Raw genomic sequence first — 13,447 nt, 5'->3', positions numbered from 1 at the left:
ATCAAAAGTTATATAGAAAAGTAGTAAGAAGTAAGAAAAGTAGTAATAGTAAGGAAATGTCTTGTGAATACTGGCTAAAGAACACTAAAAACAAGCCTGCTTAGATAGAATCATTCAGGACACAGTGGTACAGTTGGCTAACTTGTGGCATTCAGCACTTAGAAAGGTGTGTGCTGTTATATAAAATCTACAAATAGTAGTTCAGGAGTTCAGCTGAGTGTCACTGCTTACTGTGAAATAGCCGTGCTTTACTCACTTTTACAGGGTATCTGTGTAACATCATAATCACAACATACTCCTCTCATGTTTTCTATGTTCAGCTTCCGCTGCCCCTTTTGATTTTAACACACACACACACACACACACACACACACACACAATGGAACAGTGGCACACTTTCCCCTGTGGTGCAAACATTCAGTAGCTTTCCTGGCTGGTTACAGCCTATTTCTCCCCCATCCCTGTTACAGATTCCCAAAATATTGCATATTTAAATATGCTGAGGAAATGTCTATTGTGTGAAACCATGGGTTCATACCTCACACTAGGATTTACCAAGTGTTAAGGGCCAAGCTAGACAAAATGGTGGAAGATTCAGAAGATCTCTCTTTTAAAGTATAGTCTGCTACAGTGGGGAGAAGGCAAATCAGAGCCTTCCTCCCCCTGTACGTTTTCTTAGGCTATCATTATTCCCTGAATAGTTATCTGTATGATTCCACTCCATGAATCTCCACAAAGTCAAAACTTCTTTAAAAAATAAGCAACAATTCACTACTATGCCACTACTGCCGGATTATTTAATCAGGCTGGCAGAACGTCTTAATAAAATATCTGTATAAAAAATGAGCCCCATTATTATATTGGGATAAGCTATGTAAGCAAGAACCCGAAGAGGCACATGGATAGACAAATACTGAAGACTGAAAAGCACAAGTCACAGAACTGATATTAAAAAGTAAGATTGAATTCATTATGAGGGAAATCAGACGTCGCAATGCATTTAAAGCTAAGAAAATATTTTAAGACTGGGGAAAATGGGTGATTTGTACGGTTGGAGCATAGTGGGGGAACCATTGAGTGCCACCAGCCCTATGGACAATATGAGAGGAAAGAAGCTCTCTTCACAAGGAAATGTAGTGTGTTTATCTGTGTTTCTGTATATTGCACCCACACAAGTGTAAAATCCAGGAGCAAACTCCAGCCACCATGATGGTGACATAGTGTTGACTTACACAGGGTCTTTGTTCTGTCTGAGTACTGTCAACTTTTAACAGCAGTTTGCCTTCTTAACCATAAAACATGCACTCCTTTAACTGGAGGTATTAGGCATGCAACCTGGGACCTTACACCTGGCAAAACATGCACCATAGCTCTGAACACTGGAAAATAGAACTGGAATGCTCGAATCCTGATCATTAGTTCCTTCCATGCTATACACTCACCCTGCTTCCTGCGCAATCATTCTTTGTCTATCAGATTTATTATGGCACAAGGAGAAATATATTCTTTTCTTATCCCTTTAAAGAGCCCATGTTTGCTTCTCAAACAGCCTCAACAGCAGACTTTCCATATGACAAGGTGACAAATGGCTTGTCAGGGAAGTTTTTGTATCATTTACTTATTGCTTCATAAATTACCCACCCTGCCAACATTAATCTAATCATCTTGGTGACCCCCACGTTGCTGTGATCTCATTATGTATCCCTGTTTAACAAGGGCTAAACATACCCATAGAGACAAATTCATTACAGCCCCTTGGAAATTGGGGATTGATGAGGTTAGCAGAGGAAAAGCCTCAGCTATTAAGAAATGGTTCACTGAAATGAATTCGAATGTGGTTATTTATTTATTTATTTATTTCAAAAACAGATTAAATATGGGAACTAATGCCACAGGAAGAGTATCAAGAGAAATTAATTTTGTTACTAAGCCACAAAAATGCTCTTGGTTCATGCAGCTAGTAATTCAACCTCCCAAATGAGATGGTGCCGGTGCAAAAAATAAATAAGAGAATTTGGCTGCGGCATCATTTGCATATTCAAAGTTTGCTTAATTACAGAGAAGGCCATACATACACTCTCTTTGCCTGTAATGCAGCCTCATTGTTCAGGGTCATTCCAAGTCTCAGAAAAGACAGCTAATGAAGGGCACCCCGCCAACAAAAAAAAATGAGTTCATGTGAGGCATTGTCAGGCTCTTCCCAGCATGCACTGCTACACCCCTTGGCTACAAATTCTGCTTATTTTATTTATGAGAAATATTTCCACGAAACCAAAGACACTGTATGGTTGGTGATGATTAAGGAAGCCACCCTAGCGCACTGTTGCTATGGCAGCCATGATTAGTATCCCTCAGTTTTATTAAACATTAATGGTGGTTGTGTTTTGTTAATTGCCCATTAGAGTTATTTCCCATCTGTTTTGTCTTTACATTCAAGGAAATGTTTCTGTAGTCTCTTCTAAGGCCTCACTGGCCATGACTTGCCACTATGAAATTCAAATTAATGCTCCTCAGCTTACCAGGAGGGGGATGGTAATGCTAAATATCCATGCAGGGTCTGAGTATCTGTATAAAAGAGCAGTATGAATGAGATTACACTGGTGTAAGTACCTAACCGGCACTACGTACCAGCCATTTTCCCCCCATTGCTATTTCATTGCCACCATTATAGCAATATTTTAGCCAGTTCTTGACTGACTGAAAATGCTTCTAGGCATCCTTAATCTGCAGAGATACCAAGGCAGCATACAAATATATAGCAGGGGAAACCCAGATAATACCATTAAGGATTAGTGGCAATAGCCAGCTAAGTGATGCTCAGACTTAAGTAATTTTGTAAGTGCCTATCAAAGTGTTTTCCCTTTTCTCAGTTTATAAGACAAAGGAGAGGCAATGTTTTCCTAAATAATGCCTGGCATGATGGCATTGTAGGGACACAGGTGGCATTGTGGGTTAAACCACAGAACCTAGGACTTGCCGATCAGAAGGTCGGCGGTTCGAATCCCTGTCACAGGGTGAGCTCCTGTTGCTCGGTCCCTGCTCCTGCCAACCTAGCAGTTTGAAAGCATGTCAAAGTGCAAGTAGATAAATAGGTACCGCTCCAGCGGGAAGGTAAACAGCGTTTCCGTGTACTGCTCTGGTTCGCCAGAAGTGGCTTAGTCATGCTGGCCACATGACCCAGAAGCTGTCTGCGGACAAACGCCGGCTCCTTCAGCCAATAAAGCGAGATGAGCGCTGCAACCCCAGAGTCGGTCAAGATGGCATTGTATCTGAAGTAAATCAGTGAGCACGTACACATGGAAAAGGTTAACTTCAGAATGGGCTGCTGATAGCATTTCTGGGAAGAACCCTATACCTCATCTATGCTATTATATGTGGATAGGATCAATTTAAAAAGTTATTTCCATGAGATAAAACAAAACAAAACAAATTTACAGCGAGCTTTACTATCTGTCCAGTCAGATCTGCCAGGAAAACCAAGACATGCATTTAGCCTTTTTGTATATATAGATGAAAAGATTGGAATCACTGCAAATACAGAAGATAGTCTGACAGGGAGGATATTGGTGTGTAGGTGTCTTCATGTGTGAAGAAGTGTGCATGCACATGAAAGCTTATACCCAGAACAAACTTAGTTGGTCCCTAAGGTGCTACTGGACAATTTTAAAAAAAAAAAAAATTGTAAAAAAGAAGTTATTTAGGATAAAGATGACAATATATTTGTACAGTATCTTCTCATGACTATAAAACAGCATTCATAATTTTAGCTTGGACATCAGACTTCTGGAGCAGTCGTCCTCGAGAAAGTGTGGGAAAGAACCTCAACAATTTTGAGATGTTCAAACGAGCTGCAGAAGAACTGTGGAAGAAGCGTGAATGATAATTTCCACGCTGTAATAAAAGCAGGGACTCATGCATTTCCTCTGATGCAAAGTCCAAAAAGAACAAGGAAACAGGAAACATAAATCACTTGTGCTTCCTCTGTCACTGCTTGCTTCTTTCATCTGTGACCAGTTGTATCTAGTTCTTCAGATGAGGCCCTCTTCAGTTTCATCTGCAAAATGAAGCCTTAAAGGACATTGCCTTCTTGGTGGTGATCTCCCAGCAGTGGAATGCCACCCCCCCCCATTAGACTGGCACATACATTGTATTCTTTTTGTTTTTCAGTGCCAGGTTAGGACATTTTTTATGTGCCCAGGATTTTAAATCCTGCCTGCTTGTAGTACTCTGTGATATGAATTATATGCATGAGCTTAGTTTGTGCCTCTCAACATTTGAAGTTGGGCTCCATTCTAAGGCTATGCTCCGTTTTCAGTGCTGGATTTTGTGGGTGGATGCAAATGTACCTCTTCCTCTAGTGTGCAAGGATCTCTGCATATTCACAAATCAGCATACAACCCACAAGTAGCCACCACACACACACAAACTCATTAAGGGCTTGCTCCTATTCAATCTATCCAGGTACAGGTTTCTGAGAGATCAAGGTGCAGCCTGACTCATAATCTTGCACCCTGGAACTTGTGCCTCCTCCTCCAAATGTTCCAGCACATTCAAATTTGATCCCAACCCCACAACTTGAGAACGACTTTATTAACTGGTAAGGGGAATAATGAATGGGGAAAACCTATGCTACGCTGGGAGCCTGGATGTAGTTTTGCAGCCACAAAGTTGTGCAGTATTGTTGAATTTGGTGCATCCTGGCAGGATGTTTGTTTGCTCTGTTTCACTGGATGCCTGCCTGTTTCCTGAGTCCAATGTCTGTTTACAGAGATGCTGGATCCTCTTTTCAAAATCACCAGGGTACGCTGCTGAATTGACACTCTCTACCCGCTCCAAGCTTAAACACCTTTGGAATATCCTGTAAGCACTGAACTGTCAGCCAATTTACCTGTGGGGCATGGAATGAAACCTGCATATGGATCACCAAATTATTTCAAATATAATAAAAAACTGTCTGTTTGCTGTGCAAAATGTGATTTCTAAAGGACCATCTTTCTGCCACCTGAAGATCCAGAAATGCCTTTTGGTCAGCAGCCCTTTATGTAAGGAAGTAAGTTCCACTGAACTCAGTGCTACCTCCTTCCAAGCACACATTTACTCAGACTGTTTCAGTCCCACGCTAGAAAATAGCACTGGGGAAGTTCTACTTTTATCGTAGCCGCACAATACATGGACGCACAATCTACATATGTTGGCTCCGTTTGCACAGCAGGCTTCCAAGTGCACAAAGGAACTTCCCTGTCTTCTTCCTTGCTCCTGCATCCCCACACAAAGCCTCAAAATCTGGTAGAAACATCACAATCTGATAGCATCTCCAGTCTTTACTACTCATGCAATGAAGCTTCCCCATCCTCTCCTCTGCAGCTGCCTCCCAACCTCCAACTCCAGATTGTGATATTCCTACCAGAACCACTGATGGCTTTCAGTTCAATCGATAGTGTTGAGAAGTACATCACAGGTTTCTCAGGCTTTTATTTTCCTGGATTGTCCTAGAAATCTTTCCCTTAAAAAAAAAATATCACAAAAAACTACCAAAAATGGGACTGCATGGCCCAGATGTTTCACTTTTTAAAATTGGTTGATCCCTATTCTTCCTTTCCAATCTAAACTCCAGCAGTTTTGTCTTTCATGATACTACACATGCATGACCATATCATTCATTTCTGGCAGGCAAGCATTAAAAAAAAAAAAGAGTCACTGGTATGTCTGTTAAATCCCACATGAATGAGCTCGTGCAGTATCTCCAGATGCCAAGGGATTATTATTATTTCCCCCCCTGCAGTGAGCAGCCAGTTTTACCCCATTCAACACAACGTTTAACAGAAGCCTAAACTCATGTCTCATGGAGAAATTGCCACCCCATAGCCCTTTAATGGTAAATTTACTCTCATTTCAATGCACACTTTGTTTCAACGATAACATTGCCTCCGTCTCTGCAACTTTTTATGATGAGGACAACTGTGAAAAGCATAATTGAAGCTGAGGCTGTGCTTACATCTCCCACTGCCTCTTCAGCATTGCAGCAAGAAGGGCGAAGGAACACTACTGCAAGGAAGTATCCTGGTCCCTGGAAGATCTAAACAAAAAAATTCCTTCCAGTAGCACCTTAAAGACCAACTAAGTTAGTTCTTGGTATGAGCTTTCGTGTGCATGCACACTTCTTCAGATACTTCTTCTTCAGATGTGTATCTAAGCAGATACACATGTGTATCTGAAGAAGTGTGCATGCACACGAAAGCTCATACCAAGAACTAACTTAGTTGGTCTTTAAGGTGCTACTGGAAGGAATTTTTTTGTTTTGACTATGGCAGACCAACACGGCTACCTATCTGTACCTGGAAGATCTGCCTGCTAAAACTACAGCAGCGGCTAGCTGAAGCTCCTTAGTAACCAAAGGAAGGCACACTTCTCCCGCTCAGAGGCACCTCAGCCTTGGATATTACTTTGCATGCTCCAGAGCTAAGCACACAGGAAAATAGGTTTTAGTGAAAATAAGGTGTCAGCCTGATCTTATATAGTATTGGAAGCAAGATGGACATGATGTTGAATGTGTGTGATTGCATTTTACCTGTCTAGTTTTGTTTTGTTTTCCAAATAAGAGCCACAGCAGGACCAGGGACACCAGGGTTAGGACAGTAGCAGAGGTGGTACTGGACCTCTCCCCCAACAGTCCTGACAGAAATCCTCCTGCCGAGCAAATTTCTATTTGCTCCCAACAGAGGCACTTCCATCAGCATCAAAGGAAGCTAATATATACCTAAATACATTGAAATCAATGGGTTGAGGGGGCATACCTAACTAACGCTGCATAGCTGTAAAAAATAAATAAATCCTGCTACAAATTAAAATATTGTCATTCCTTGTGCCAAATAAACCCTGAGACCAAAAGGGTGGCTTCTATTGGTCTATTGTTAGGGTATAATGGTTATGAGACAATTAATATACAGAGTCATATACTATGCCTGTTTATGCAGAAGTCTGCTAAGCAGATTGGGAATTACTTCAAAGTGGGTGCATGGAATTGCAGCTTTGCAGTGCTGTCCTAAACATGTTTGCTCAGAAGCAAATCCCACTGCATTCATCGTAGCTGGCCTCCTAGCTGGGATGTTTAGATCACAAGCCTCAGTCACCAAGACCCACTTGTCTGCATGTGTCTGCAGTGTGAAAGAGATTAAAGTATTCTTACCAGGAACAAATGTCGAGGGTGCCTATTTTTCCCACACACTTTCATCAGCGTCCCTTCTTTAAGAAACACCTGAGGAGGAAAACAGAGCCTTCAGTCAGTACCTCCTGCCTTCGAAGATGGGACTGCAGGCGGCAGCTAGCGCTGAATGTGGCAGCTAGGTTGCTTGTGGGGGGCAAATCACAACTAGCATATAGAAGAAGAAGAGTTTGGATTTGATATTCCGCTTTATCACTACCCGAAGGAGATTCAAAGCGGCTAACATTCTCCTTTCCCTTCCTCCCCCACAACAAACACTCTGTGAGGTGAGTGGGGCTGAGAGACCTCAAAGAAGTGTGACTGGCCCAAGGTCACCCAGCAGCTGCATGTGGAGGAGCGGAGTCGCGAACCCAGTTCACCAGATTACGAGTCTACCGCTCTTAACCACTACACCACACTGGCTCATATAGCACCTGGTTGCAGGATTTGCACTGCCTGCCAATCTGCTAGGTTCAAGGTTCTGGTGTTGACATGTAAGGCCAGGTTACTTGAGAGACCACTTTATCCCTGATATAGGTCACTGTGTTCTCCTGCAGAGTTTCTTCTTAAGGTCTCCAAAATATCACAACTCAGTTCCACAGTAACTTGGGGTAGGGCTTTCAGTGTCAAAACCCCTGTTCTATGGAGCAGCATTCTTGTTGAGATACAACAGACGTCCACTATCTGTACTTTCCAGAAACAACCGAAGACATTTTTGTTTTGACAAGCTTTTCCAGCTGCATGAAAAGATCTCTGCCTTAGGTGTTTGTCTTGTATTTTCTTTAAACCCATTTTGGGGGTGTGGTGTTTGTTTTTTGGACTGTTTTTTTAAAAAAGAATTTTGCCTGCTTTTATGACATGCATATAAATTGCTTTGAGACTTTTATGTAAATGGTGATTCCTAAACAATTTAGTAGGAGTAGGAGTAGTCATTAAGGAGAGGCCTGGGTGAATTCAAAGTGTTTTTTGCTTTCTGCCTAGAAGTTGAAAATGTTGGGGGCAAGGGAAGCCTCTCCAACTATGGTCCTCCATAACTGAGATGCTATGGCTGAAAGGACCTTCTCCCTACCACTGAAGGAGGCCTTTGGAGAAGGGCGTCAGCAGAAGAGCTTAAAAGCACCAGCAGCTTTTCTCTTTGGGGTGATAACCTGTTCTATCACAGGAAGCAGTCCTTGAGGTGATGGGGCTGGGGTGTTGCAGGGTGGAGCTGAGGTTGTGCCTGCAAGGATGTGCTGCCAGACCCCCTGCTGGTGCGTCTGTGCGGGGGGGGGGGGGGGAGCATCCTTGCAACCACCCTACCCCATCCCAGGCCTGTTCTGCTAAGCTGCAGGGATGTAAGTGTCCAGAGGGCAGTTCAAGACTTACCATATAAGCTGCTGATGATAATAGCTACTGGGGCCTTGACAGAAAAAAGGATGGCAACCTTACAGTAAGTGGAACCGAACTCAGGTGGAACTCACCCTTCCTGGTCGAAGGAGGTTGCTCTGCCCCTTGACACTATGCTCTATATGTACCAGCTTCTGCAAATTTTCCTGTGACAGAGAAAGGACCAAAAACAAACGAGAAAGCTTTAGCTTTTGATTCTTAGAAGGTGATCAAAACATTCCCTTTTAAGTTCAAAATGCACCAAGACAGGGCATTTTGCTACCTGAGGCAGAACAGCAAATGGCACCCTCTTCCCTACAAGTCAAGGTAAATAATTTCCAAACCTCGCCAAGTTATTTGGGCAGTTGAAGCAGGAAATGCCACAAACATCTCTGTCTAGCAGTTATAAAGAAACAAAGACTTAAGTCACAGTTTGCTGCCCTTTCATGACCCCCTAATCATTTTTTTCCTGAAGCAGCTGTTTTGCTCTGCCTAATAATAGGGCCGGCTCTACACCTGGATTTCACTAACCAGCTGGGCCGAAGGTGGCCTTCCCATTAGAAAGCGTTATCATTGCTGAGGCATTAATCTTCTGAAGTGTGCTAGAAGCAGAATTAACATGGAGGCTCCAGACAAGCACTTAAAAAAAAATTCATTTATTTTCAAATATTTCCACCCTGCTCTCCAACTCCAAAAGAGGTTCCAAAGTGCCAGCAACTGAGAACCAATAAATTTAAAGCAACTTTACAGAGCATTAACAATAGCAGGGATGTGAAAGGCAATTGACAGCTGCACAACTGTTAGTAGTCACACAACAGGTGTGGCACAGGTGGATTTGAGCAGAGTCACTAAACCCTGGAACACCTCAGTGTGGTCTTGTGAACCAGCCTTCATACAAGAAGCACTGTATTGCCCAGAAGTTAATGTGATCTAGATCATCTTATGATGATTAATCAAGAGGAAGCAGCATTCCACAAAGGTTCACTGCAACATGAATTAAAAAGTTTTTTTTCCCCTTTTGGGTGCAGTATGTAGTCTGCAAACTATCCCTTTGAACAGCTTAAGTGCCTCCTTTTCCATTTCGAGGGTCACACCTACACTATACTTTTAAAGCACATGACTTCCCCCAAAGAATTCTGGGTACTGTAGTTTACCCCTCTCAAAGCTATAATTTCCAGCACCCTCAACAAACAAAAGTTCTCAGGATTACCTGGGGGAAGCCATGTGCTTTTAATGAACTATGTGTAGTTATGAACTATGTGTAGAAAGGAGAAGAGAATTGGTAATTTATGTTTTTATTCAGAAATTTGTGTATTAAAAAACAAGACAAAAATAATGAAAGGAAACTGCTAATTGTTTCTCCCACTTCAGAAACAGACATTTCTGCTGTTCAAGGGGAAAGCAATATGTAATTTTGTCACTCAGCTATCCTCACTGGGAAACAGTAAAACCTGCTGAATCTGCAAACAGGAAGTGTTTAATTAAAGACTCAGGAGCCCTTAGAAACCACAACAGAAGTTTGCCTGCCCACAGTAGATAGGATGGAGCAGCATCAGCATTTTATTGGGGGTGGAGATGTACCACAAATCAGGTCTGAAAAAGCAAATGCAAACAATACAGAAAATAATGGAATGCAACATCTGCCTTTTCCATAAAAAGTGAACAGAGAATGGTAATTCCAGAGAAAAGGGTTGTTGTGGAAGTAGCCTAAGGCCCCTATATAGGAGTGTTGCCATATTTTTATGGAAGAACTATATCTTAGGAATTGCATCAACAGAAGCTCAACATGTGAAACATTTCCTGGCATTGAGATGCAGAAATGAGAAATCAGCTATTCACTCACTGCCTGCCATCACAAAGACACACAACAACATCAGTATAGTTAACTGTTTTGTCTCTGTGGACAAACATTTATTCCCTGGATATTTAGTTCTGTAACAGGGGCAAGGGATCTTTATGAGAGAATTTGCTGTCTACAGCATCACCAGAGTACCATCCCAAAGGAGTATAAAATTACTTATATGCAGTCACAATATTTGCCACGTATCTGAAATGGTGGGAAGTAGTCTAGTCCATTTCAGATCTCCTCTAGGTCATATACGTCACACAATCCATAGTTCATAGACTTTAAGTGGTTTAGTGCATTACATTTGTTATTAACTGAATTTTAAATAGGATATTTTATACTGGGGTGTTTAGTTTTATTGCAACTTTTCCTGAGCCGCTTTGGGCTGGGTTATAAATGCAGTTGCAAAAGAGAGAGAGAGTAGATAAAAGGGAGTTTTAAATAAATAAATAAATAAATAAATATTATGCAAATTCTTAAAAAAACAAACACCTCAACAACAACCCACCTTTGAATGTCCTAGAATTGTCGACAGGATTATTTGTGATGCTTCACCTTCAGTAGCAATAGATATGTAGCTGTGGTCTTTACAAGGAAGGTTAAGTATTAAGTAAGTAATGAAATCTGGTGTCCTTTGCAGAGATTAGAGAACTCATTAACGGAGTCTGACCCTATTAACTGCCTACCTGCATTGAAGAGCTTGGACACAATCAATGAGTCCTGGCAAGTTGTGTAATCTTCCACAGTATGGTATTTAAAATGAATCTAATGAGACCTTTGTTCCCATTACAGTGACAATGCTGGATGGCACTTCAGTACGAAAGGGATGAGTTTTTAATGAATTGCTCTCATTACATCCGCAGCATTGGTGCGTTTGGTCTCCTAACATCTTGGTCTGCATGTCTCCATTGCAGTGATGTTTTCTTGTTCCCTTGAAACATTTTAATTGGGCAGATGGTTTGTTGAGGCTGCAAGCCTTCATACGCTTACCCGGTGTTAACTGCTTTTGAAGGCACTGGGTCTTATTTCCAACTTAACACACACAGGATTGAACTATGAAGGAGACTTGGAAAGGAAAAGAACAGTGCTGGTTAAGTTTTGCCCAGTGCCAATAATTACGGCTGAATTAATTGACTAATTGGTATGATGAATTGATTAATCAAAAATTAAAGGAGTGGACTGAATTTTAATCAGGACCCTGTCTGGGGAAATGGAAGTCCTATTCACAGGTGATGCTATGTCTCATGATACAATCAATGCTTTTAAAAGCATTTTCTTCACAATGCATCTTTTTTCGGGGTGGGTATTTAGCTGACAAAATTTGCTAGCTTCATTAAACAACAGAAAAATATCAATTGAATTGGGAGTAATTATTATTTTAATAGTTTAATTAAACAGCCAATTAGTAAAAAGCAAGATATAGAATTTATTTTAAAAGCCTTTCATTCAACCAAAAGTAATGTTAGGAAGTGAAGCGTCATTCATTTTTATTGCATTTTTCATTGTTGCTTTGGTATATATTAAATTTTACTTTTGAAAGAGATCCAAACACCTTGATTAGTGACCATAAAGCTTCATAAAGCAGTTTTAGAGTTGGAGGGCAGAAGATAAATAGGTGGGTATGTCTCCACTTCCCCTTTAGGCAGTTTTCATAGAGTTTGATAACAATAACAATCAGTTGGTGGACCGGAGGGTTTCATGGAGGCAACTGATGAAAGGAAAATGGATGGCATAGCCACAGACTTCTAGATCATGAGCCTAGTCTTATTCTGAAAGGAATTAGATTTCTTGTCTAACATTAATTTTCAGGAAATGCTTAATACCGATTCAGCTCCTGTGGGCAAAGTTAATGCAAAAAGAGTGAGACCCTTAGCTTTTCAGGATTTGTATCTTCAGCTCTTTAGAAAGTTGCCAGCTTTTCTGTTGTCCTCCCTCTTGGGCCTTTCACAGCAGTTGGATGTGCAAAAATTAAACATTCCCCCCAGCACGTCTATCACTATGCCAGGGGAAATTTCACCTTCAAAATTTATGTGTGCCAACCTTCAGAGAAAGGCACAGGAGCCGAGCCAGAAAGATGGCGGTGGGGAGGAAGAGGTAATCCTGCTTGCAGGTGGTAATGCACCCAGCCCCGCCAAACACATTTTCTTCCTCTTTAATGAAGTGGAAATGGCAGTGTGCAAATGTCTACAGACTTCACAGTGCAAAGACCCATCTGTTTTTTGTCCACAAGGAAAACTGTTGCTGAAACCTGGACAGTAAAACAGACCATGAAAATGTTGGCCGTGCTCAGTCTTGGCACATGTTTCAGAGACATGGATTTTAAATCCCACAATCGGAGATTCCCAGCTGTGTGGAAATGGGGGGACACATTCTTGGCCATATTTTAAGCAGCTGCTTTGACTTTCCGTCTTGACAAAGCACATGGCTTCCTTTTTTAAATATTTTTTTTAAAAAAAGTGGAAGCTTCGTTTCCTCTTCACAGGCACACAGCAGTCCTAAATTTCTGTAAAGAGAAGGTGGGCTGCATCTGACCAGACGGAAGCTGTTGGGTGGATCTGGCTCACAGACACTTGGCAGGCTACCCTCCCCAGACGCTTCCGCCTTTCAAAAGCCTAACAAGATTCCTTGCACAATCCCCCAGCAGCATATAAGAGCAGGTGAATTAGTATAACAGTCCCCACCATGTGGTTCCACGGAAGTGTCGGAAGTCCATGAATTTCCTATCTAAAAGCCATAGTTAAGAAGTGAATTGGTTTCCTTTGGTGGTCATCTACTGTAGGGTTTAAAAAGCATGCAAGTCTCAAGGCACCTGTCCACAGGCTCTTGTAAGAGTTGCCTCTATATCTTAGGATGCAAGAAATGTCAGTACAGTGGTATCTCTGGTTGTGAACGGGATCCGTTCCAGAGACTTGTTCGCAACCTGAAAAGAGCGCAACCTGAAGCACCGTATCTGCGCAGGTGAGCGGTGCGATATGGCACCTGTGCGCATGCGCAAAGCACAATTTAGCGCTTTTGCACATGTGCAAGCGGTGAAA

The 13,447-nt window shown here is 41.8% G+C and overlaps 1 protein-coding gene across 9 annotated transcripts in view; it reads right to left on the bottom strand.

Annotated features, from left to right (window-relative positions):
• Positions 1-13,447, bottom strand: part of FGD5 (FYVE, RhoGEF and PH domain containing 5) — a 144,352-nt gene that overhangs the window by 19,533 nt on the left and 111,372 nt on the right. For 8 of the 9 annotated variants that reach the window (XR_014560179.1, XM_083722397.1, XM_083722400.1 and 5 more), the window contains exons 11-12: positions 8,662-8,733; positions 7,187-7,255 (exon numbers count right to left, since the gene is read on the bottom strand). Coding sequence is in view for 7 of the 9 variants with exons in the window: in XM_083722397.1 (XP_083578523.1) it covers positions 7,187-7,255; positions 8,662-8,733 (141 nt within the window). In the remaining 2 variants the exon portion in view is untranslated. Of the gene's footprint in view, positions 1-3,678; positions 6,068-6,335; positions 7,256-8,661; positions 8,734-13,447 lie in introns of those variants that run through there. The other variant, XR_014560180.1, reaches the window with a different exon arrangement.

The sequence above is a fragment of the Podarcis gaigeae genome (assembly GCF_964106915.1).
Source record: "Podarcis gaigeae genome assembly, chromosome: 2".
NCBI classification, from domain to species: Eukaryota; Metazoa; Chordata; class Lepidosauria; order Squamata; family Lacertidae; genus Podarcis; species Podarcis gaigeae.
The sequence above is the reverse complement of the archived record's forward strand: the minus strand, read 5'-3'. Positions and strand labels throughout refer to the sequence as shown.